The sequence below is a fragment of the Pleurodeles waltl genome, chromosome 8 (genome assembly GCF_031143425.1).
Source record: "Pleurodeles waltl isolate 20211129_DDA chromosome 8, aPleWal1.hap1.20221129, whole genome shotgun sequence".
NCBI classification, from domain to species: Eukaryota; Metazoa; Chordata; class Amphibia; order Caudata; family Salamandridae; genus Pleurodeles; species Pleurodeles waltl.
Window position 1 is genome coordinate 446,820,090 of NC_090447.1, and position 24,883 is coordinate 446,844,972.

Below are 24,883 nucleotides of genomic sequence, written 5' to 3' on the forward strand. Positions count from 1 at the left end.
GGGCTCTTTGTCTTGCTCGACGTCCCCTCTCTCTGCAGGTCCAATTTGCGACCTCCTGGTCCCTCCTGGGCCCCAGCAGCGTCCAAAAACGCCAAACGCACGATTTGCGTGTAGCAAGGCTTGTTGGCGTCCATCCGGCGGGAAAACACTTCTGCACGACTCTCCAAGGCGTGGGGGATCCATCCTCCAAAGGGGAAGTCTCTAGCCCTTGTCGTTCCTGCAGTATTCACAGTTCTTCAGCCTAGTAAGAGCTTCTTTGCACCAACCGCTGGCATTTCTTGGGCATCTGCCCATCTCCGAGCTGCTTGTGACTTTTGGACTTGGTCCCCTTGTTCCACAGGTACCCTCAGTCAGGAATCCATCGTTGTTGCATTGCTGATTTGTGTTTTCCTTGCATTTTCCCTCTAACACGACTATTTTGTCCTTAGGGGAACTTTAGTGCACTTTGCACTCACTTTTCAGGGTCTTGGGGAGGGTTATTTTTCTAACTCTCACTATTTTCTAATAGTCCCAGCGACCCTCTACAAGGTCACATAGGTTTGGGGTCCATTCGTGGTTCGCATTCCACTTTTGGAGTATATGGTTTGTGTTGCCCCTATCCCTATGTTTCCCCATTGCATCCTATTGTAACTATACATTGTTTGCACTGTTTTCTAAGACTATACTGCATATTTTTGCTATTGTGTATATATATCTTGTGTATATTTCCTATCCTCTGACTGAGGGTACACTCTAAGATACTTTGGCATATTGTCATAAAAATAAAGTACCTTTATTTTTAGTATAACTGTGTATTGTGTTTTCTTATGATATTGTGCATATGACACTAAGTGGTACTGTAGTAGCTTCACACGTCTCCTAGTTCAGCCTAAGCTGCTCTGCTAAGCTACCATTATCTATCAGCCTAAGCTGCTAGACACCCTATACACTAATAAGGGATAACTGGGCCTGGTGCAAGGTGCAAGTACCCCTTGGTACTCACTACAAACCAGTCCAGCCTCCTACATTGGTTGTGCAGTGGTGGGATAAGTGCTTGAGACTACTTACCACTCTTGTCATTGTACTTTTCATAAGAGAAAAATATACAAAACAAGGTCAGTGTATATACACATAGCCAAAAAGTTTTGCATTTTCCTCTTTTCACTCTTTTCTAAGTGCTGAAAAGTACTTCTAAAACTATCAAAAAGTTCTTAAAAGTTTAAAAAGTTTTTTTCTGTCTTTCCAAAAGTTCTGAAAACTTTTTTCTTTTTTTTCTATCACTTTAACTCTCTCTAAAAATGTCTGGCACAGGCCAAAATGTTGAACTGTCCAAACTTGCATATGATCACCTCAGCTGGAAAGGAGCAAGGAGTCTCTGCATACAGAGAGGTTTGAGTGTAGGGAAGAATCCTTCCTTAGAACTGTTAATTAACATGCTTAGAGTACAGGATAAGGCCATAAGTGCCCAATCTGGTGAAAAAGTAGCTAATGGTTCTCAATCTGATCCAGGGACTCCCCCAGGAAAAGATTCAGGAAATAAACTTCTCAGCCTGCCCATTACTAGACAGTCTAGCATAGTTGGTACAGAGGTTGAATCACACCATACTGATGGTGTGCTCTCACATTATACTGTTAGCCAAGCTGTTAGGGTGCCCTCTGTAAGGGACAGGTCTCCTTCTGTTCATTCCCATCATACCTCTGTATCTAGAAATGTCCCTCCCACCCACCCTGATGACAGATTGTTAGAAAGGGAGCTCAATAGATTGAGAGTGGAACAAACCAGACTGAAGCTCAAGAAGCAACAGCTGGATTTGGATAGACAATCTTTAGAATTAGAGAAGGAAAGACAGAAGTTGGGTTTAGATACCCATGGTGGCAGCAGCAGTATTCCCCATAGTCATCCTGCAAAAGAGCATGATTCCAGGAATCTGCACAAGATAGTTCCCCCTTATAAGGAGGGGGATGACATTAACAAGTGGTTTGCTGCACTTGAGAGGGCCTGTGCTGTACAGGATGTCCCTCAAAGGCAGTGGGCTGCTATCCTATGGCTATCATTTAGTGGAAAAGGTAGGGATAGGCTCCTTACTGTGAAAGAAAATGATGCCAATAATTTTACAGTTCTTAAGAATGCACTCCTGGATGGTTATGGCTTAACCACTGAACAGTACAGGATAAAGTTCAGAGAGACCAAAAAGGAGTCTTCACAAGACTGGGTTGATTTCATTGACCATTCAGTGAAGGCCTTGGAGGGGTGGTTACATGGCAGTAAAGTTACTGATTATGAAAGCCTGTATAACACAATCCTGAGAGAGCATATACTTAATAATTGTGTGTCTGATTTGTTGCACCAGTACCTGGTAGACTCAGATCTGACCTCTCCCCAAGAATTGGGATAGAAGGCAGACAAATGGGTCAGAACAAGGGTGAACAGAAAAGTTCATACAGGGGGTGACAAAGATGGCAATAAGAAGAAAGATGGTGAAAAATCTCAAGATAAGCATGGGGATAAGGGTAAAACCAAAGATCCCACTTCAAATCTTAAACACTCTTCAGAGGGTGGGGATAAAACAAATTCTTCCTCTTCTTCCCAACCTGCACACATTAAAAAGCCTTGGTGCTTTGTGTGTAAAAACAGAGGCCATAGGCCAGGGGATAAGTCCTGTCCAGGTAAACCCCCTGAGCCTACCACCACTAATACATCAAGCTCTAGTGCCCCTAGCAGTAATGGTACTAGTGGTGGGACTGCTGGCAACAGTCAAGCAAAGGGTGTAGTTGGGTTCACTTATGGGTCCATAGTGGAAACTGATGTAATCAGTCCCAAGACAGTTTCTGTCACACCTAGTGGCACTGGCCTTGCCACACTGGCTGCTTGTCCCCTTACAATGGATAAGTACAGGCAGACAGTTTCAATAAATGGTGTTGAGGCCTTGGCCTACAGGGACACAGGTGCCAGTTTCACTTTGGTGACTGAAAACCTAGTGCCTCCTGAACAACACATCATTGGACAACAGTATAAGATTATTGATGTCCATAACTCCACTAAGTTTCTTCCCTTAGCTATAATTCAGTTTAGTTGGGGTGGAGTTACTGGCCCTAAGCAGGTGGTGGTATCACATAGCTTACCTGTAGACTGTCTCTTAGGTAATGACCTAGAGGCCTCAGGTTGGGCTGATGTAGAGTTTTATGCCCATGCAGCCATGCTGGGCATCCCTGAGGAATTGTTCCCTCTCATTTCAAGTGAAATGAAAAAGCAAAGGAGAGAAGGCCTGAAAACTCAGGATCCCTCTCCATCAACAGGTAAAAAGGGTATCACAGTATCCCCTAACCACCCTACCATTCAGGATACTATTCCTGTGGTGGGAGAAACCTCTCCTAGGGTGGCACCTGTTCCAAGGGAATCATCAGCTGGCAAAGCTGGACTCCCTGAGGTGGAAGTACCTCTCTGTGGGATAACTAACATTGGTGAGAAAAACAGCACCATTTTAGTTAACATGGAGCATCCCTCCAACCCTCCCAGAGAAACTTTAGTGCAGAAACCCTGCACTACCTCACAACACTTAGGACAGCATCCCTGCCCTAGTGTGGAGCTCATAGGACAGCATCCCTGCCCTGCTCCAACTCAAGAGAAACAGCATCTCTGTTCTCTCTTCCAGCCAGATGGACAAAGTTTTTGCCCAGCTATGGCTTTTCTGAGACAGCATCCCTGTCTGGCATTTCCATCACTACAAATAGGTTCAGTGGACAATTCCCACTGCTCTAAACTAAAACTTACTGATAGAAACTCTGAAAATACATCTTCACATTGTTGCTTAGCTAAAAAACTTCAAGCAGGGTGGTTTACATCCCCACAGGGAAGTAACCATATAGTGGATGATAAAGGGAGTAACCAGTCTATTGCAGAGCTACTCTCTACTTATCACCACTTAGACAATAAAGTCTCAACTGGCCAAGGTTAGCCTTATTGTCCTTCGTTTGGGGGGGGGTTGTGTGAGAAGGTAGCCTCTTTCTAGCCTTGTTACCCCCACTTTTGGCCTGTTTGTGAGTGTATGTCAGGGTGTTTGTCACTGTTTTCACTGTCTCACTGGGATCCTGATAGCCAGGCCTCAGTGCTCATAGTGAAAACACCATGTTTTCAGTATGGTTGTTATGTGTCACTGGGATCCTGCTGGTCAGGACCCCAGTGCTCATAGGTTTGTGGCCTATATGTATGTGTCACTGGGACCCTGTCACACAGGGCCCCAGTGCTCATAGGTGTGCATGTATATGTTCCCTGTGTGGTGCCTAACTGTCTCACTGAGGCTCTGCTAACCAGAACCTCAGTGGTTATGCTCTCTCATTACTTTTAAATTGTCACTAACAGGCTAGTGACCAATTTTACCAATTCACATTGGCTTACTGGAACACCCTTATAATTCCCTAGTATATGGTACTGAGGTACCCAGGGTATTGGGCTTCCAGGAGATCCCTATGGGCTGCAGCAATTCTTTTGCCACCCATAGGGAGCTCTGACAATTCTTACACAGGCCTGCCACTGCAGCCTGAGTGAAATAACGTCCACGTTATTTCACAGCCATTTTACACTGCACTTAAGTAACTTATAAGTCACCTATATGTCTAACCTTTACCTGGTAAAGGTTAGGTGCAAAGTTACTTAGTGTGAGGGCACCCTGGCACTAGCCAAGGTGCCCCCACATGGTTCAGAGCCAATTCCCTGAACTTTGTGAGTGCGGGGACACCATTACACGCGTGCACTACATATAGGTCACTACCTATATGTAGCTTCACCATGGTAACTCCGAATATGGCCATGTAACATGTCTATGATCATGGAATTGCCCCCTCTATGCCATCCTGGCGTTGTTGGTACAATTCCATGATCCCAGTGGTCTGTAGCACAGACCCTGGTACTGCCAAACTGCCCTTCCTGGGGTTTCACTGCAGCTGCTGCTGCTGCCAACCCCTCAGACAGGCATCTGCCCTCCTGGGGTCCAGCCAGGCCTGGCCCAGGATAGCAGAACAAAGAACTTCCTCTGAGAGAGGGTGTGACACCCTCTCCCTTTGGAAAATGGTGTGAAGGCAGGGGAGGAGTAGCCTCCCCCAGCCTCTGGAAATGCTTTCTTGGGCACAGATGTGCCCAATTCTGCATAAGCCAGTCTACACCGGTTCAGGGACCCCTTAGCCCCTGCTCTAGCGCGAAACTGGACAAAGGAAAGGGGAGTGACCACTCCCCTGACCTGCACCTCCCCTGGGAGGTGTCCAGAGCTCCTCCAGTGTGCTCCAGACCTCTGCCATCTTGGAAACAGAGGTGCTGCTGGCACACTGGACTGCTCTGAGTGGCCAGTGCCACCAGGTGACGTCAGAGACTCCTGCTGATAGGCTCCTTCAGGTGTTAGTAGCCTATCCTCTCTCCTAGGTAGCCAAACCCTCTTTTCTGGCTATTTAGGGTCTCTGTCTCTGGGGAAACTTTAGATAACGAATGCATGAGCTCAGCCGAGTTCCTCTGCATCTCCCTCTTCACCTTCTGATAAGGAATCGACCGCTGACCGCGCTGGAAGCCTGCAAACCTGCAACATAGTAGCAAAGACGACTACTGCAACTCTGTAACGCTGATCCTGCCGCCTTCTCGACTGTTTTCCTGCTTGTGCATGCTGTGGGGGTAGTCTGCCTCCTCTCTGCACCAGAAGCTCCGAAGAAATCTCCCGTGGGTCGACGGAATCTTCCCCCTGCAACCGCAGGCACCAAAAAGCTGCATTACCGGTCCCTTGGGTCTCCTCTCAGCACGACGAGCGAGGTCCCTCGAATCCAGCGACACCGTCCAAGTGACCCCCACAGTCCAGTGACTCTTCAGCCCAAGTTTGGTGGAGGTAAGTCCTTGCCTCACCTCGCTGGGCTGCATTGCTGGGAACCGCGACTTTGCAAGCTACTCCGGCCCCTGTGCACTTCCGGCGGAAATCCTTCGTGCACAGCCAAGCCTGGGTCCACGGCACTCTAACCTGCATTGCACGACTTTCTAAGTTGGTCTCCGGCGACGTGGGACTCCTTTGTGCAACTTCGGCGAGCACCGTTTCACGCATCCTCGTAGTGCCTGTTTCTGGCACTTCTCCGGGTGCTACCTGCTTCAGTGAGGGCTCTTTGTCTTGCTCGACGTCCCCTCTCTCTGCAGGTCCAATTTGCGACCTCCTGGTCCCTCCTGGGCCCCAGCAGCGTCCAAAAACGCCAAACGCACGATTTGCGTGTAGCAAGGCTTGTTGGCGTCCATCCGGCGGGAAAACACTTCTGCACGACTCTCCAAGGCGTGGGGGATCTATCCTCCAAAGGGGAAGTCTCTAGCCCTTGTCGTTCCTGCAGTATTCACAGTTCTTCAGCCTAGTAAGAGCTTCTTTGCACCAACCGCTGGCATTTCTTGGGCATCTGCCCATCTCCGAGCTGCTTGTGACTTTTGGACTTGGTCCCCTTGTTCCACAGGTACCCTCAGTCAGGAATCCATCGTTGTTGCATTGCTGATTTGTGTTTTCCTTGCATTTTCCCTCTAACACGACTATTTTGTCCTTAGGGGAACTTTAGTGCACTTTGCACTCACTTTTCAGGGTCTTGGGGAGGGTTATTTTTCTAACTCTCACTATTTTCTAATAGTCCCAGCGACCCTCTACAAGGTCACATAGGTTTGGGGTCCATTCATGGTTCGCATTCCACTTTTGGAGTATATGGTTTGTGTTGCCCCTATCCCTATGTTTCCCCATTGCATCCTATTGTAACTATACATTGTTTGCACTGTTTTCTAAGACTATACTGCATATTTTTGCTATTGTGTATATATATCTTGTGTATATTTCCTATCCTCTCACTGAGGGTACACTCTAAGATACTTTGGCATATTGTCATAAAAATAAAGTACCTTTATTTTTAGTATAACTGTGTATTGTGTTTTCTTATGATATTGTGCATATGACACTAAGTGGTACTGTAGTAGCTTCACACGTCTCCTAGTTCAGCCTAAGCTGCTCTGCTAAGCTACCATTATCTATCAGCCTAAGCTGCTAGACACCCTATACACTAATAAGGGATAACTGGGCCTGGTGCAAGGTGCAAGTACCCCTTGGTACTCACTACAAACCAGTCCAGCCTCCTACAATAACCACTGAGGTTCTGGATAGCAGAGCCTCAGTGAGACAGTTAGTCATAACACAGGTAACACTTTCAGGCACACTTATGAGCACTGGGGCCCTGGCTAGCAGGGTCCCAGTGACACATACAACTAAAACAACATATATACAGTGAAAAATGGGGGTAACATGACAGGCAAGATGGTACTTTCCTACAGTCGTGATAGGGGAATTCTGCAGGAAAGACACAAACCAGCAATGCGACAACGATGGATTTCCAAACGAGGGTACCTGTGGAACAAGGGGACCAAGTCCAAAAGTCACAAGCAAGTCGGAGATGGGCAGATGCCCAGGAAATGCCAGCTGTGGGTGAAAAGAAGCTGCTACTAGGCAGTAGAAGCTGAGGATTCTGCAGGAACGACAAGGGCTACAAACTTCCCCTTTGGAGGATGGATGTCCCACGTTGTGAAGAGTCGTGCGGAAGTGTTTTCCCGCCGAAAGACCGCCAACAAGCCTTGCTAGCTGCAAATCGTGCGGTTAGGGTTTTTGGATGCTGCTGTGGCCCAGGAGGGACCAGGATGTCGTCAATTGCGTCAGGGGACAGAGGGGGCGCCCAGCAAGACAAGGAGCCCTCTCAGAAGTAGGCAGCACCCGCAGAAGTGCCGGAACTGGCACTACGAAGAGGAGTGAAACATGCTCAACCGAAGTTGCACAAAGGAGTCCCACGCCGCCGTAGGACAACTTAGAAAGTCGTGCAATGCAGGTGAGAGTGCCGTGGACCCAGGCTTGGCTGTGCACAAAGGATTTCCGCCGGAAGTGCACAGAGGCCGGAGTAGCTGCAAAAGACGCGGTTCCCAGCAATGCAGTCTGGCGGGGGGAGGCAAGGACTTACCTCCACCAAACTTGGACTGAAGAGTCACTGGACTGTGGGAGTCACTTGGACAGAGTTGCTGGATTCAAGGGACCTCGCTCGTCGTGCTAAGAGGAGACCCAGGGGACCGGTGATGCCGTTCTTTGGTGCCTGCGGTAGCAGGGGGAATATTCAGTCGACCCACGGGAGATTTCTTTGGAGCTTCTAGTGCAGAGAGGAGGCAGACTACCCCCACAGCATGCACCACCAGGAAAACAGTCTAGAAGGCGGCAGGATCAGCGTTACAGAGTTGCAGTAGTCGCCTTCGCTACTTTGTTGCAGTTTTGCAGGCTTCCAGCGTGGTCAGCAGTCGATTCCTTGGCAGAAGGTGAAGAGAGAGATGCAGAGGAACTCTGATGAGCTCTTGCATTCGTTATCTAAGGAATTCCCCAAAGCAGAGACACTAAATAGCCAGATAAGAGGGTTTTGCTACTTAGGAGAGAGGATAGGCTAGCAACACCTAAAGGAGCCTATCAGAAGGAGTCTGTGACGTCACCTGCTGGCACTGGCCACTCAGAGCAGTCCAGTGTGCCAGCAGCACCTCTGTTTCCAAGATGGCAGAGGTCTGGAGCACACTGGAGGAGCTCTGGGCACCTCCCAGGGGAGGTGCAGGTCAGGAGAGTGGTAACTCCCCTTTCCTTTGTCCAGTTTCGCGCCAGAGCAGGGCTAAGGGGTCCCTCAACCGGTGTAGACTGGCTTATGCAGAAATGGGCACCATCTGTGCCCATGAAAGCATTTCCAGAGGCTGGGGGAGGCTACTCCTCTCCTGCCTTAACACCTTTTTTCCAAAGGGAGAGGGTGTAACACCCTCTCTCTGAGGAAGTCCTTTGTTCTGTCATCCTGGGCCAAGCCTGGCTGGACCCCAGGAGGGCAGAAACCTGTCTGAGGGGTTGGCAGCAGCAGCAGCTGCAGTGAAACCCCTGAAAAGGCAGTTTGGTAGTACCAGGGTCTGTGCTACAGACCCGTGGGATCATGGGATTGTGCCAACAATGCCAGGATGGCATAGAGGGGGCAATTCCATGATCTTAGACATGTTACATGGCCATGTTCGGAGTTACCATTGTGACGCTATACATATGTAGTGACATATGTATAGTGCACACGTGTAATGGTGTCCCCGCACTCACAAAGTCCGGGGAATTTGCCCTGAACAATGTGGGGGCACCTTGGCTAGTGCCAGGGTGCCCACACACTAAGTAACTTAGCACCCAACCTTTACCAGGTAAAGGATAGACATATAGGTGACTTATAAGTTACTTAAGTGCAGTGGTAAATGGCTGTGAAATAACGTGGACGTTATTTCACTCAGGCTGCAGTGGCAGGCCTGTTTAAGAATTGTCAGAGCTCCCTATGGGTGGCAAAAGAAATCCTGCAGCCCATAGGGATCTCCTGGAACCCCAATACCCTGGGTACCTCAGTACCATATACTAGGGAATTATAAGGGTGTTCCAGTATGCCAATGTAAATTGGTGAAATTGGTCACTAGCCTGTTAGTGACAATTTGGAAAGAAATGAGAGAGCATAACCACTGAGGTTCTGGTTAGCAGAGCCTCAGTGAGACAGTTAGTCATCACACAGGTAACACATACAGGGCACACTTATGAGCACTGGGGCCCTGGCTGACAGGGTCCCAGTGACACATACAACTAAAACAACATATATACAGTGAAATATGGGGGTAACATGCCAGGCAAGATGGTACTTTCCTACATCAACACAATAGATAATACAGTGGCAGAATAAAATAGCATTTTGGATCTACAGCTTGATTTGTTTGACAATAGCCGCGATCTTCACATGCTTCAGCAAACTTGTCTGACCGAGTACTCTCCAGGCATCAGACTGCCACATAAGCCATTATACTTCTGAATCCTTCATCATCTTCCTGAACTTATCTGTATCCACTAACAATGCTTTGATAAAATCATGAACTTGAGGAGGACTTCTGATTGCAACAGTCATCTTTTACTCAGCTTCCACCACTTTGTGTTGCTGGTGACCTTGGCACAATATCAGATTAATGGTGATGTCCTATCGACGTTCTCTTAGCAGTTGCGTCGCATTGCCTTTTTTGGGAGGAATGTTACGTTCATGAAAACACGTTCACATGATGGTCCTCCACCATTTCCTGTTTATTTTTTTTTCGGGAGGAATGTTACGTTCAAGAAAACATGTTCATGGATGGTTCTCTGCCATTTCCTTGAGGGCTGTCACTCAGGCAAAGACAGGCATATCTAGTAGTAAGCGCTACATAAATATCACAATACTATAAAATGCGCATTCTCACAATGTCCGTGTCGTTCTGTCCTGCGCTGGGTCGCTACGAGGGCAGACATCCTTTGTACTGTAACTTTAACAGATCTGCTTGGTGATGCTGGGCTGAAGTGGGGGTGCAGTGTGAAAGGGTGGACACGATTCATTTCCCAGAACTGATATTTTAACACGGGAAGGGATTGCTATGCAAACTTGGAAACACAGGGGAATAGTCTGGAACCTATGCAGTTTGATGATGACTTGTGTTTTTATCGGGAGTTCATGCTGATTTTTGAGTGGATTTTATGAACACAGAGAAAACAGAAAACTGCCACAGTGACAATGAAGTTGGTGAACCGTATTTTATTGCCAAAGAGGAAATCAGTTTTGAGGGCAGACTAGAAGGAGTAGTCGTGTTAGAGGAGAACGAGATGGAATGGAATAAATCTCAGATCAATACTGGATGAATATTGATATGTGCCATATGACTTTGAGACAGTGAGGTCCAGATTTACAAAACTCTTATGCAACGCAGGACAGCGCCTAAAGTTGTTAGGCTGTGTTGCGTGAGTGGGAGAGAGAATGACAGTGCCATATCTAACTTAGACATGGCACTATCCTCCTTATTCCCTAGCAGCGGTGCAGAATTATGCTACTGAGTGCCACACACACACCTTTGCACCATAGTGCAAAGGTGTATGTGAGTCTAACATAGGTTTTGCACTGGAAAAGGTACCCTTACAGTAGAAAATACCATGCTTAGACTTACTTTACAACATCTCCTACTTTATATGTGTGCTGTACTGTGTGCTGTACAGCGGAGAAGACATGGAAATTCGGAAAAGGAAGGAGAAATTAACGCATTTCTCCTTTTAACACCTGCTTTCAAGTGGCGTTGCATCTGTGGTGCAAAACCCTATCGACTATTGCTACTAGATAGGGTTTTGCATGAAAAGCACAATGGTAGCACTGGAATGCCCATTCATCCCCCATGGAACGATCCATTGACACAGAGGTTTGTATTATTTTTCCTTACGAACTAACACAAATACCAATTTGCATTGGTTTGCAAATCCTTTAAAAAGCTTTGCTTCGGGTCTGCATCAAAAAACTAATACAGATATGACACAAAACCTTTGTAAATCTGGGCCTGAGTTTTTATACTTTTTGTTTTTTTTTGCCCTACGAGTCATTGGTTGTGATACAAATATATACAGTTAAACAGACTACACGCGAACATTTACTTGTGATTATATTTATCAACTTATGATTTTTGCTTCTATTTGTTTTGTTTAATAGAGGCTCTTCTTAATGGATGAAATGGAGGAAGAGAGAAACAAACCTGAAAACCCTAATAATATTATAGAATTCAAAAACGCTTGCTTATCCTGGCAGTCTACCAAACAAACAACTGTTTTATTAGGAAAGGCAGAAAACAGCAGCAAAAAACAAAACAGTTGCATGAAAAAAGATGAAAATATTCTCTTAGAGCAAACGCTGAAGTTATACATGGATCAAGACAGCAAGGAGGCCTTGCCGGACAAAAATGAGCGGCCTTCATCAAACACTGTTGATACCACAGCCAATGGATACGAAAGTCAATGTGTTCCACGACTACCAACGCTTTTCAATATTAGTTTTGCTTTGGAAAAGGTTTGTAAAACATTACGCTTCAAAATATTGTTGTGTTCTCTATATATTCTAAAACAAGGGTGTTCCGTTGCTCCTGCAGACGCATAGTGCTCATTGTGTGGCACTGCCATGGTGGGAAACCGGCACCTTGCAGTAACACCCTGCCGGGACAGCGCAATTATGATTGTATTCAAGAGGAATTGTCAATACAAAAGTGGACGGGTCGCATGGTATTCCCTTTTCTGTGATGATTATCGCTCACATTTGCCACCTGTCTTAAGCAGGTGGTACATTTTAACAGGGGAGGGGGAGAGGGGAAGGCAGTGGTGACGTTGTAGAGGGCAGGGGAGGCTGAGTGTTTAACTTGAGCTGGTGGTTGCAGATGGACCTCACCCACACTCATTTTTGGGGACTAGTAGTACTTATTTTTCATCAATAGTTTGAGCCAGAGCTAGAAAGGGAAAGGCAGAAAATTATTGAAAGAAGACAGAAGAGAAACACGAAACACAGTGACAGAGAGAGAAAGTAGGGATGAAAATTAACTTGCAAGGGTAAGATAAGTGTGCTGAAAATGTAGGGTGGTGGGAGACAGACGCATGAGGTGGAATCAAAACTAGACAGCCTCGGTATTTGCCACTCTCGACATTCGGGTGCACTGGCTGCTGGTTTCTGAGCTGAAATTTGGACCCTGGCACTGATTGTTTTACAAATGAGGAACAGTGAACCACTATACTCCTCCCTTGCCAGGGATGAGAGTCTGGCGGGGGCAAAATACACATCCAGGCTGTATGTAATACAGCCTGTCCCACAGCGATTTTACTGCCTGGATTTTCTAGATGGGAAAATCAGGTCCTGTAGTGTGAGAACACCGAGCCATTCGTGATTGGGTGGAATGTTATCCCACCGGAATAATTTTCTACCTGACTCTTAATCAAGCCCTTACTGTTTCCAAGATGTATTGCTACATTTTGATATAGAAGAGGCTCGTTCAATATGGGGTTCGGGGGGCAAAATGTCTGCGGTGCGGAAGAAAGGAAGCAGAATTTGTACACATGTTTTGGGCCTGCCTAAATCTTACAACTTATTGGGAAGCGGTCACTACCACCATTGCTGATATTGTAGACATGGAGGTCCCTTGCGAGCCAGGCCACTGTCTGCTTAGTTGGTTCCCACATATGACGAAAACTAAAGTCACCAGTAAATTCCAGGACATAGCCTTTATACTAGTGAAAAGCAAAATTACCAGAAACTGGAAGGCGGGGAGGGGTGGGGGCGTTCGCTGAACAGTGTGGCCCAAAGAGTTGGTACAATAGGCAGACTATGTAAGTGCAGTGCTGCTGTGGGAGGCCACACCCGGGCGGGGATCTCTGGATGTAGCCAGGGCCTGGGAGTGCTAGCAGAGACTATGAAGAACCCAGAGACCACCCCTCCATCTGAGGTATTGCTGAACACTTCCTGGAGAAAACCCACTAATTGAGTAGCTGGACCTCCAGCTGAGAGGGCCAGGGGGGCAATCAAAGGACAAAACCCTACTGGATAATATAATCAGATTACAGATTGGCAGATCTATCAACAGCTGAGAACAATCCCTTAAAACTTAATCCGGTTCAGTGTAGTTTAGGGGCACGACAGAGGGAGGAGAGTAGGTATTACAGGGGGGGGCTAATAGAATCTATTATGCTATGCATAGCCATATGCCAGAAAGACCAATGTGCGTATTGAAGTTGCCAATGTGTACTAATGATGAAAATCAATGAAGTTTGTTTAAAAAAAAGAATATGCTTGTAGTACAGTTCAGATCAGTTTACATGGTGGGGCCTCTTCAGTCTGATTTACAGATATTAAATTACTTGAACATTCTAGACACCAGCCACGTCACACAAGGGTAAGAAAAGTACCATAATACTCTCTCACTTCTACAGAGAAGATTACCCCTGTGAAAAGTTGTGTTTATTTAAGATTCACATTGGAGGGGGGCGTGGCCAGGCACCAAGCAAGATGGCCACGTTGTCGTGTGGCCCCGAAACAACACCTTAGCGACCCGTAAATCCATACTATGACTCCGGACCAGAGGCGAGGCAAAATACTTGATTGGTGCCAGGGGCCCTCAGAGGCCTAAAACTAGTGATAACAGAAGACGGTAAAGTGCCGGGAAGACGATGCAGCCCGCCTGCTGGATATGGCAATGAGACAAAATGGCGGGAGGGCAGAACCGGCATGGCCGGGAGCGGAGTCATTGACAAGCGTGGTCCCCTCAAAGAAGGTAGCAGATTAAGTGCTGGAGGGGCCAGGTGCAAGCCAGGCCCCGCGGATCCTGGAGGGGTCCGAACGGGCCCCGAGATTATGTAAGTGAACCAGCATGGGGGAAAGCAATGCCTCCGCTGGGCCTGAGAGACTGCAGGGAGTGTGGAGGATTGCAGCAGCGTAAGGTGAGCACCAGAGCATTAGACCGAGAAGGCGGGGAGGAAACACACCCCTGGGGACAGAATAATCACAGCAGCCAGAGACAGGAGCAGAGGAGAGAGCTGCTGGAGGCAGAAGCGGGGTGAGGCCCAGCTCCCGCGATCAAGCGAAGTAGGCCGAAAGGTGTGAGAGACGGCAGAGGCGCAGATGTTCAGTTTCGTCCGAATGCGGCAAACATAAGATATCTGACACAAGATAGGCCTAAAAGATATGCTGTCCAGACAGAAAACCTTGAGGAGGAGGGTAGAGGCCTATACAGAGATAGGGACAAGACAGCCCTTTGTGCAGTTAGGAGAGGTATACGGAGATCAAGCCCGGAAAACCAGAGACTGTAGGGGCAGGAGGGCACCTCAGTTAACAGAGGGGTCCGCAGTGAAGTGGAGATGGCCTGAGAGGGGCAAAGGGATTTCAACACCCGAGAGAAGACACCCCAAGGGAGAATTGATCAGTGCAGTGACCCGCCGCAGTGACACCAAGAGAACGCCCCAGGGGTGTGAAACTGGGAAGGAACCTGACACGATGGGATACAATCGAGACCCACAAGCAGCGCAGACTAATAACTTGGAAAGACACAGTGCAGTAAAAGACAACAGGGTCAGAGAGGGATGCTACTGACTATTGGGGGAAGCCCAGGGAGTGGAGACCCATTGTTGCATGAAATCATGGATGCCATACAATCGCTAAGGAACAATTTTGAGCCAAAAACTGATGCAGCGACATTGGATGTCAACTTATTGCGTGCAGACCTTTGTAAAGTCATGGATAATGTCACCACGGCAGAAGGTCAGATCAGCGGGCTCGAGGCTAACAACAAACACCTAGAAAATCAAGTACAGGACCTGACTGAGAGGCAGGCAGAGGTGGAGGCGAAGCTGGAAGATCAGGAGGGTAGGGCCCTCTGCAATAACATCAGAATCACGGGGGTTCCGGAAGGGGCAGAAGAACAATGCACAGAACTGTTCGTAGAAGATCTCATCTTGAACAAACTGAGTCCTAAATGCTTGTCTAACTATTTCACGATTGAAAGAGCGCATAGAGGACCGACCAGACCGTCTCCAGTGGGTGCTCCCCCGCACAATAATTGCAAGGGTATTCAATTTCAGGGACTGAGACGCAATCCAGATCGACAGAGGATCTGAAATGGGACAACGCACTGCTCTGTTTTTTTCCGGACCTCATGCTTCAGGTCCAGAGGCAGAGATGCAAATTTGAGGAGGTCAAATGGGCCCCTCGGGCCAAGGACATAAAATATATGATGATATTCCCGGCCAAATTGAAGATAATACAGGATGGCAGGTCCTGGCTCTTCCAGTCCCCGAAGGAGACACAGGACTGGTTGGAGGGCTGGTGCAAGAAGGAATGGCGAGGGTCTGGGGCCCGATAGCGACAAGAGAGTGTAGGAGGCTGGCCTGGTTTGTAGTGTGTACCAGAGGTATTTACACCTTATACCAGATCCAGTTATGCCTTATTAGTGAAATGTAGTCAGTGTCTAGAAGCCAGGCTGTCTAGAGGTAGCTGTAGGCATAGCAGCCAAGGCTGAACTAGGAGACATGCAAAGCTCTTGCAATACCACTGTAGTCACACAGTACTCACACACATGAAAGACATTACTCAGTGTTACCAAAAATAAAGCCACTTTATTTTAGTGAAACAATGCCAAAAATACTTTGGAGACTATACTCCCTTAGGAAGTAAGTAAATGACACAATATATACACTAGTACTCAAAAACAGGTAAGTAAATAGTCAGAAAAAAGTGCAAACAGTGAAAATCACAACAGGTTACAATGGGCCTAGGGGGAACACAAACCACATACTAAAATAGTGAAATTTCTCCCTAGGCAAGTGCAGTGTGTAGAAGGGTGCTGCTGTAGTGTAAGAAAACACTAAAGGTGTGTAAACTACCCCACCCCAGAGCCTAGGAAAGCAGGAGTAAAACACAGCAAGTTTCCTAAAACATATTAGGAGTTGTGATAGAAGAGAATGCAAGAACCAGAAGAGACTGCAAGACACCAACAATGGATTCCTGGACCTGAAGACCTGTGGAAGAAGGGGACCAAGTCCGAGAAGCACAGAAGAGTCCAGGGAGAACAGCAGCCTCTGCTAACCCAGATGAAGGTGCAAAAGTGGAACCACCGGTGAGAAGACAAAGTCAGTATTGCACCAAAAAAGACAGATGCAGGTTCCTGGTTGGTGCAGAAGATGTCCCACGTCGGATGGATGAATGCAGTCTGGTTTGCGTCTCTGGATTCCACCAACAAGCCTTTGTAAACGCAAAGCTTGTGGTTAGTGGAAAATGGCGCTGCTTGGGACCAGAAGGGACCTGGTGGCCTCTACCCAGGAGGGAGAGAAAGAGGGGGCTCTCAGCAACTCAGAAAGTCCTCAGAAGACCAGGCAATGCACACAGGAGTCCCACAGCACAGGGACAAAGGAGTTGCAAATGGCGGTCGTCGCAGCACTACACAAAGGGATCCCACGCCACTGGAGAACAACTCAGGAAGCTGAGCGTCGCAGGATAGAGTGCTGGGGACCTGGGCTAGACTGCGCACACAGGAATTCTTGAAAAAACGCACAGAAGCCCTAGGAGCTGCAAAGCACGCCATGCACAGGGGTACTATCTGTCACGGGAGGCAAACTCTTACCTCCCCCAAATTTGAAGAGCTGGACCTTTGGACAGTCATGGTCACTGTAGTCCACCACCTGTGTTCCAGGATCCACGCTCGTCGTCAGGAGAGAGGACCCAGAGTACCGGTCGTCGCTGCAGATAGGTGCCTGCTGAAGCAGGGAAGTGACTCTGTCACTCCACGGAGATTCCTTCAGTTCTTCTGGTGCAGGATGAAGACAGGCAGTCCTCGGAGCGTGCACAACCTGGAAACTGTTGCAGTTGCTGGCAGGAGCTGAAGTTACAATGTCTTAGAAGTCGTCTTTGCTTCTTTGTTGCAGTTTTGTAGAGTTCCTGGAGCAGTCAGCGGTTGATCCGTCGGTAGAAGATGAAGTTAAGAATGCAGAGGTTCCCTGCTGGAGTCTTGCAATCCGAATCTGAATAAACACCCAGAGAAGAGACCCTAAATAGCCCTGAGAGGGGGATTGGTCACCTAACCAGGTAAGCACCTATCAGGAGGGGTCTCTGACGTCACCTGCTGGCACTGGCCACTCACATCTTTCCAGAGTTCTCTGACCATCCTGAAAACAAGTTGGCAGTACCCAGGGACACTCTGGAGTAGCTCTGAGCACCACCCTTGGGGTGGTGATGGACAGGGAAGTGGTCACTCTCCTTTCCTTTGTCCAGTTCCACGCCAGAGTGGGGGCTTGGGGTACCTAAACCAGTGTAGACTTGTGAGAAGGTAGCCTCTTTCTAGCCTTGTTACCCCCACTTTTGGCCTGTTTGTGAGTGTATGTCAGGGTGTTTGTCACTGTTTTCACTGTCTCACTGGGATCCTGATAGCCAGGCCTCAGTGCTCATAGTGAAAACACTATGTTTTCAGTATGTTTGTTATGTGTCACTGGGATCCTGCTGGTCAGGACCCCAGTGCTCATAGGTTTGTGGCCTATATGTATGTGTCACTGGGACCCTGTCACACAGGGCCCCAGTGCTCATAGGTGTGCATGTATATGTTCCCTGTGTGGTGCCTAACTGTCTCACTGAGGCTCTGCTAACCAGAACCTCAGTGGTTATGCTCTCTCATTACTTTCAAATTGTCACTGACAGGCTAGTGACCATTTTTACCAATTTACATTGGCTTACTGGAACACCCTTATAATTCCCTAGTATATGGTACTGAGGTACCCAGGGTATTGGGGTTCCAGGAGATCCCTATGGGCTGCAGCATTTCTTTTGCCACCCATAGGGAGCTCTGACAATTCTTACACAGGCCTGCCACGGCAGCCTGAGTGAAATAACGTCCACGTTATTTCACAGCCATTTTACACTGCACTTAAGTAACTTATAAGTCACCTATATGTCTAACCTTTACCTGGTAAAGGTTAGGTGCAAAGTTACTTAGTGTGAGGGCACCCTGGCACTAGCCAACGTGCCCCCACATTGTTCAGAGCCAATTCCCTGAACTTTGTGAGTGCGGGGACACCATTACACGCGTGCACTACATATAGGTCACTACCTATATGTAGCTTCACCATGGTAACTCCGAATATGGCCATGTAACATGTCTATGATCATGGAATTGCCCCCTCTATACCATCCTGGCATAGTTGGCACAATCCCATGATCCCAGTGGTCTGTAGCACAGACCCTGGTACTGCCAAACTGCCCTTCCTGGGGTTTCACTGCAGCTGCTGCTGCTGCCAACCCCTCAGACAGGCAGCTGCCCTCCTGGGGTCCAGCCAGGCCTGGCCCAGGATGGCAGAACAAAGAACTTCCTCTGAGAGAGGGTGTGACACCCTCTCCCTTTGGAAAATGGTGTGAAGGCAGGGGAGGAGTAGCCTCCCCCAGCCTCTGGAAATGCTTTGTTGGGCACAGAGGTGCCCAATTCTGCATAAGCCAGTCTACACCGGTTCAGGGACCCCTTAGCCCCTGCTCTGGTGCGAAACTGGACAAAGGAAAGGGGAGTGACCACTCCCCTGACCTGCACCTCCCCTGGGAGGTGTCCAGAGCTCCTCCAGTGTGCTCCAGACCTCTGCCATCTTGGAAACAGAGGTGCTGCTGGCACACTGGACTGCTCTGAGTGGCCAGTGCCACCAGGTGACGTCAGAGACTCCTTGTGATAGGCTCCTTCAGGTGTTAGTAGCCTTTCCTCTCTCCTAGGTAGCCAAACCCTCTTTTCTGGCTATTTAGGGTCTCTGTCTCTGGGGAAACTTTAGATAACGAATGCATGAGCTCAGCCGAGTTCCTCTGCATCTCTCTCTTCACCTTCTGATAAGGAATCGACCGCTGACCGCGCTGGAAGCCTGCAAACCTGCAACATAGTAGCAAAGACGACTACTGCAACTCTGTAACGCTGATCCTGCCGCCTTCTCGACTGTTTTCCTGCTTGTGCATGCTGTGGGGGTAGTCCTGCTTCCTCTCTGCACCAGAAGCTCCGAAGAAATCTCCCGTGGGTCGACGGAATCTTCCCCCTGCAACCGCAGGCACCAAAAAGCTGCATTACCGGTCCCTTGGGTCTCCTCTCAGCACGACGAGCGAGGTCCCTCGAATCCAGCGACTCTGTCCAAGTGACCGCCACAGTCCAGTGACTCTTCAGCTCAAGTTTGGTGGAGGTAAGTCCTTGCCTCACCTCGCTGGGCTGCATTGCTGGGAACCGCGACTTTGCAGCTACTCCGGCCCCTGTGCACTTCCGGCAGAAATCCTTTGTGCACAGCCAAGCCTGGGTCCACGGCACTCTAACCTGCATTGCACGACTTTCTAAGTTGGTCTCCGGCGACGTGGGACTCCTTTGTGCAACTTCGGCGAGCACCGTTTCACGCATCCTCGTAGTGCCTGTTTCTGGCACTTCTCCGGGTGCTACCTGCTTCAGTGAGGGCTCTTTGTCTTGCTCGACGTCCCCTCTCTCTTCAGGTCCAATTTGCGACCTCCTGGTCCCTCCTGGGCCCCAGCAGCGTCCAAAAACGCCAAACGCACGATTTGCGTGTAGCAAGGCTTGTTGGCGTCCTTCCGGCGGGAAAACACTTCTGCACGACTCTCCAAGGCGAGAGGGATCCGTCCACCAAAGGGGAAGTCTCTAGCCCTTTTCGTTCCTGCAGAAACCTCAGCTTCTTCTGTCCAGTCGAAGCTTCTTTGCACCCGCAGCTGGCATTTCCTGGGCATCTGCCCATCTCCGACTTGCTTGTGACTTTTGGACTTGGTCCCCTTGTTCCACAGGTACCCTAGATTGGAAATCCACAGTTGTTGCATTGCTGGTTTGTGTCTTTCCTGCATTATTCCTCTAACACGACTATTTTGTCCTTAGGGGAACTTTAGTGCACTTTGCACTCACTTTTCAGGGTCTTGGGGAGGGTTATTTTTCTAACTCTCACTATTTCCTAATAGTCCCAGCGACCCTCTACAAGGTCACATAGGTTTGGGGTCCATTCGTGGTTCGCATTCCACTTTTGCAGTATATGGTTTGTGTTGCCCCTATCCCTATGTTTCCCCATTGCATCCTATTGTAACTATACATTGTTTGCACTGTTTTCTAAGACTATACTGCATATTTTTGCTATTGTGTATATATATCTTGTGTATATTTCCTATCCTCTCACTGAGGGTACACTCTAAGATACTTTGGCATATTGTCATAAAAATAAAGTACCTTTATTTTTAGTATAACTGTGTATTGTGTTTTCTTATGATATTGTGCATATGACACTAAGTGGTACTGTAGTAGCTTCACACGTCTCCTAGTTCAGCCTGAGCTGCTTTGCTAAGCTACCATTATCTATCAGCCTAAGCTGCTAGACACCCTATACACTAATAAGGGATAACTGGGCCTGGTGCAAGGTGCAAGTACCCCTTGGTACTCACTACAAGCCAGTCCAGCCTCCTACAAGACTGGATTATGCAAGGAGGGCACCATCTGTGCCCTTCAAACCATTTTCAGAGGCTCTGGGAGGCTACCCCTCCCATGCCTGTAACATCTATTTCCCAAAGGGAGAGGGTGTAACACCCCTCTCCTAAAGGAAATGCATTGTTCTGCCTTCGTGGGATTAAGGTGATCAAGCCCCAGGAGGGCAGAAGCCTGTCTGTGAAACCTCAGAAGGTTGGTATGGCAGTACTGGGGGGCCATGGTGTAGCCCCCAGAGTGCTTGGGTTTGTGCAACCAATACTGGAGTCAGTGTACCTTACTTGGCCATATTGGAAGTTACCATTGTGAAGTACATATATGTATTGACCTATATGTAGTGCATATTTATAATGGCATCCCCGCACTCACAAAGTCCGGGAAAATGGACCTGGATGACGTGGGGGCACCTCTGCTAGTGCAGAGGTGCCCTCACACACAGGTACTATGCACCTAGCCTTCAAGGTCTGAATGTTAGACATATAGGTGGTCATTATGACCCTGGCGGTATTACAACCGCAGGGCCAAAACGACGGGAGCACCGCCAACAGGCTGGCGGTGCCTCCCGGCGTATTTTGACCGTGGCGGTAGTGTAATCCGCCAGGGCAGCGCTGCTTGCAGCGCTGCCCAGGGGATTACGAGTCCCCGACCGCCAGCCTTTTTCTGGCGGTCTGAACCGCCAGGAAAAGGCTGGCGGTACGGGGAGTCGTGGGGCCCCTGGGGCCTAGGGCCCCATGACAGGGCCCCATGCAGCTTTTCACTGTCTGCTGTGCAGACAGTGAAAAGCGCGACGGATGCAACTGCACCCGTCGCACGGCCGCAACACCGCCGGCTCCATTTGGAGCCAGCTCCTATGTTGCGGCCGTGATCCCCGCTGGGCTGGCGGGCGGCCCAGCGGGGATCTCCAAATGTCCGCGGCGGGGGTGCGGCCGCATTGGCGGCCGCATGGCGGTCAGATCAGCCGCCCGCCAAGGTTGTAATGACCCCCATAGGTGACTTATAAATGACCTGGTGCAGTGAAAATGGCTATGAAATAGTGCATGCACTATTTCACACAGGCTGCAATGGCAGTCCTGAAGAAGTCTTTGTATGGTCTCCTTATGGGTGGCAAAAGAAATGCTGCAGCCCATAAGAATTTCCTGGAAACCCTGTGCCCTGGGTACCTATGTAATATATTCAAGGGACTTATAAGGGGGGGTCCAGTATGCCAATTTGGAGTGAAATATGTGTAGGAAGGTAGCCTCTTTCAAGCCTTGTTACCCCTGCTTTTGGCCTGTTTGTGAGTATATGTCAGGGTGTTTTACTGTCTCACTGGGATCCTGCTAGCCAGGTCCCAGTGCTCATAGTGGACGCCCTGTGTTGTCAGTATGTTTGATATTTGTCACTGGGATCCTGCTAGCCAGGACCCCAGTGCTCATAAGTTTGTGGCCTATATGTGTTCCCTGTGTGGTGCCTAACTATATCACTGAGGCTCTGCTAACCAGAACCTCAGTGTTCATGGTCTCTCTGCTTTTAAAATTTGTCACTGCAGGCTAGTGATTAATTTTACCAATTCTCATTGGCACACTGGAACACCCTTATAATTCCCTAGTATATGGTACCTAGGTACCCAGGGTATGCAGCATTTCTTTTGCCGCCCATAGGTAGCTCAGACAATTCTTACACAGGACTGCCACTGCAGCCTGAGTGAAATAACGTCCACGTTATATCACAGCCATTTTACACTGCACTTAAGTAACTTATAAGTCACCTATATGTCTAACCCTCACTTAGTGAAGGTTAGGTGCAAAGTTACTTAGAGTGAGGGCACCCTGGCACTAGCCAAGGTGCCCCCACATTGTTCAGGGCAAATTCCCTGGACTTTGTGAGTGCGGGGACACCATTTCACGCGTGAACTACATATAGGTCAATACCTATATGTAGCGTTACAATGGTAACTCCGAACATGGCCATGTAACATGTCGAGGATCATGGAATTGTCACCCCACTACCATTCTGGTATTGGGGGGACAATTCCATGCATTCCCGGGACTCCAGCATAGAGCCCGGGTACTGCCAAACTAACTCTCAGGGGTTTTCTCTGCAGTTACCGCTGCTGTCAACCCTCAGACAGTTTCTGCCTCCCTGGGGCCTGGGCAGCCCATTCCCAGGAAGGCAGAACAAAGGATTTCATCTGAGAGAGGGTGTTACACCCTCTCCCTTTGGAAATAGGTGTTAAGGGCCTGAGAGGAGTAGCCTCTCCTGACCTCTGGAAATGCTTTGAAGGGCACAGATGGTGCCCTGCTTGCATAAGCCATTCTACACCGGTTCAGGGATACCCCCAACCCTGGTGTGAAACTGGACAAAAGAAAGGGGTGTGACCACTCCCCTGACCAGCACCTCCCCGGGGAGGTGCCCAGAGCTCCTCCAGTGTGTCCCAGACCTCTGCCATCTTGAATGCAGAGGTGTGAGGGTACAATGGAGACCTCTGAGTGGCCAGTGCCAGCAGGTGACGTCAGACACCTCTCCTGATAGGTGCTTACCTCTCTCTGTAGCCAGTCCTCCTCTGAAGGCTATTTAGGGTCTCTCCTGTGGGTTTCTCATCTGATAAAAAAATGCTAGAGCTCACCAGAGTTCATCTGCACTTCCCTCTTCAACTTCTGCCAAGGATCGACCACTGACTGCTTCAGGACGCCTGCAAAACCGCAACAAGAAGACTACCAGCAACGTTGTAGCGCCTAATCCTGACGGCTTTCTCGACTGTTTCCTGGTGGTGCATGCTCTGAGGGCTGTCAGCCTTCACCCTGCACTGGAAGCCAAGAAGAAATCTCCCGTGGGACGACGGAATCTTCCCCCTGCTAACACAGTCACCAACCTTCTGCATCACCGTTCCTCTGGGTCCCCTCTCATCCTGACGAGCGTGGTCCCTGGAACACAGGAGCTGGGTCCAAGTGTCCCCAACTGTCCAGTGGCCTTTCTGTCCAAATTTGGTGGAGGTAAGTCCTTGCCTTCCCAAGCCAGACAGTAATCCTGTGTACTGCGTGAACTGCATCTGCTAGGGCTTCTGTGCACTTTTGCAAAACTTCCATCGTGCACAGCACAGCCCAGGTCCCCAGCACTCCGTCCTGCATTGCTCAACTCGCAGAGTTGACCACCGGCTTCGTGGGGCCCTCCTTTGTAGTTGAGACGACCGCCGTGCTCAGTTTTCTTGAACCTGTGTTCAAGTACTTCTGTGGGTGCTGCCTGCTTCTGCGTGGACTCTCTGTGTTGCTGAGCGCCCCCTCTTTCTCCTCCCCCAAGGGGCGACCTCCAGGTCCTTCCTGGGCCCGGGCAGCTCCAATTTTCTTCAACTGCGACCTTTGCAGCTAGCAAGGCTTGTTTGCGGTCTTTCTGCGTGGAAACGACTCTGCATCCTCGAGCACACCGTGGGACGTCTTCTGTGCAAAGGAGAAGGTCCTGGCATCTTCCGTTATTGCAGAATCTTCAGCTTCTTTCACCCAGAGGCAGCCATTTTGCACCTTCATCTGGGGTTTAGTGGGCTCATGCCCACCCTGGACACTTTCGTGACTCTTGAACTTTGTCCCATTCCTTTACATGTCCTCAGGTCTAGGAATCCGTCTTTATTGCTTTGCAGTCTGTTGTGGTCTTTACAGAATCTCCTATCACGAGTTTAGTGTGTTTCTGGGGAAGTAGGGTCAATTTACTCCTACTTTGGGGTGGAGTATTTGTGACACCCTTAATGTTTTCTTACACTCCCAGCGACCCTCTACACAGTACACTAGGCCAGGGGTCCCTAAGTGGTTTGCATTCCACTTTCTTAGTATATGGTTTGTGTTGCCCCTAGGCCTCTTGCATCCTATTGTATTCAACATTGTTTGCACTACTTTTCTAACTGTTTACTTACCTGATTTTGGTTTGTGTGTATTTTTTGTGTATTTTACTTACCTCCTAAGGGAGTATATCCTCTGAGATATTTTTGGCACATTGTCACTAAAATAAAGTACCTTTATTTTTTGTAACTCTGAGTATTGTGATTCTTATGATATAGTGCTATATGATATAAGTGGTACA

At 48.7% G+C, this 24,883-nt stretch overlaps 1 protein-coding gene across 1 annotated transcript in view; it reads left to right on the forward strand.

Moving 5' to 3' along the window:
* The window catches only part of LOC138249528 (ATP-binding cassette sub-family C member 5-like), a 2,567,733-nt gene that overhangs the window by 843,452 nt on the left and 1,699,398 nt on the right, over positions 1-24,883 (forward strand). Inside the window, exon 9 of the mRNA XM_069203478.1 lies at positions 11,545-11,898. Coding sequence (XP_069059579.1) covers positions 11,545-11,898 — 354 coding nt within the window. The remainder of the gene's footprint in view (positions 1-11,544; positions 11,899-24,883) is intronic.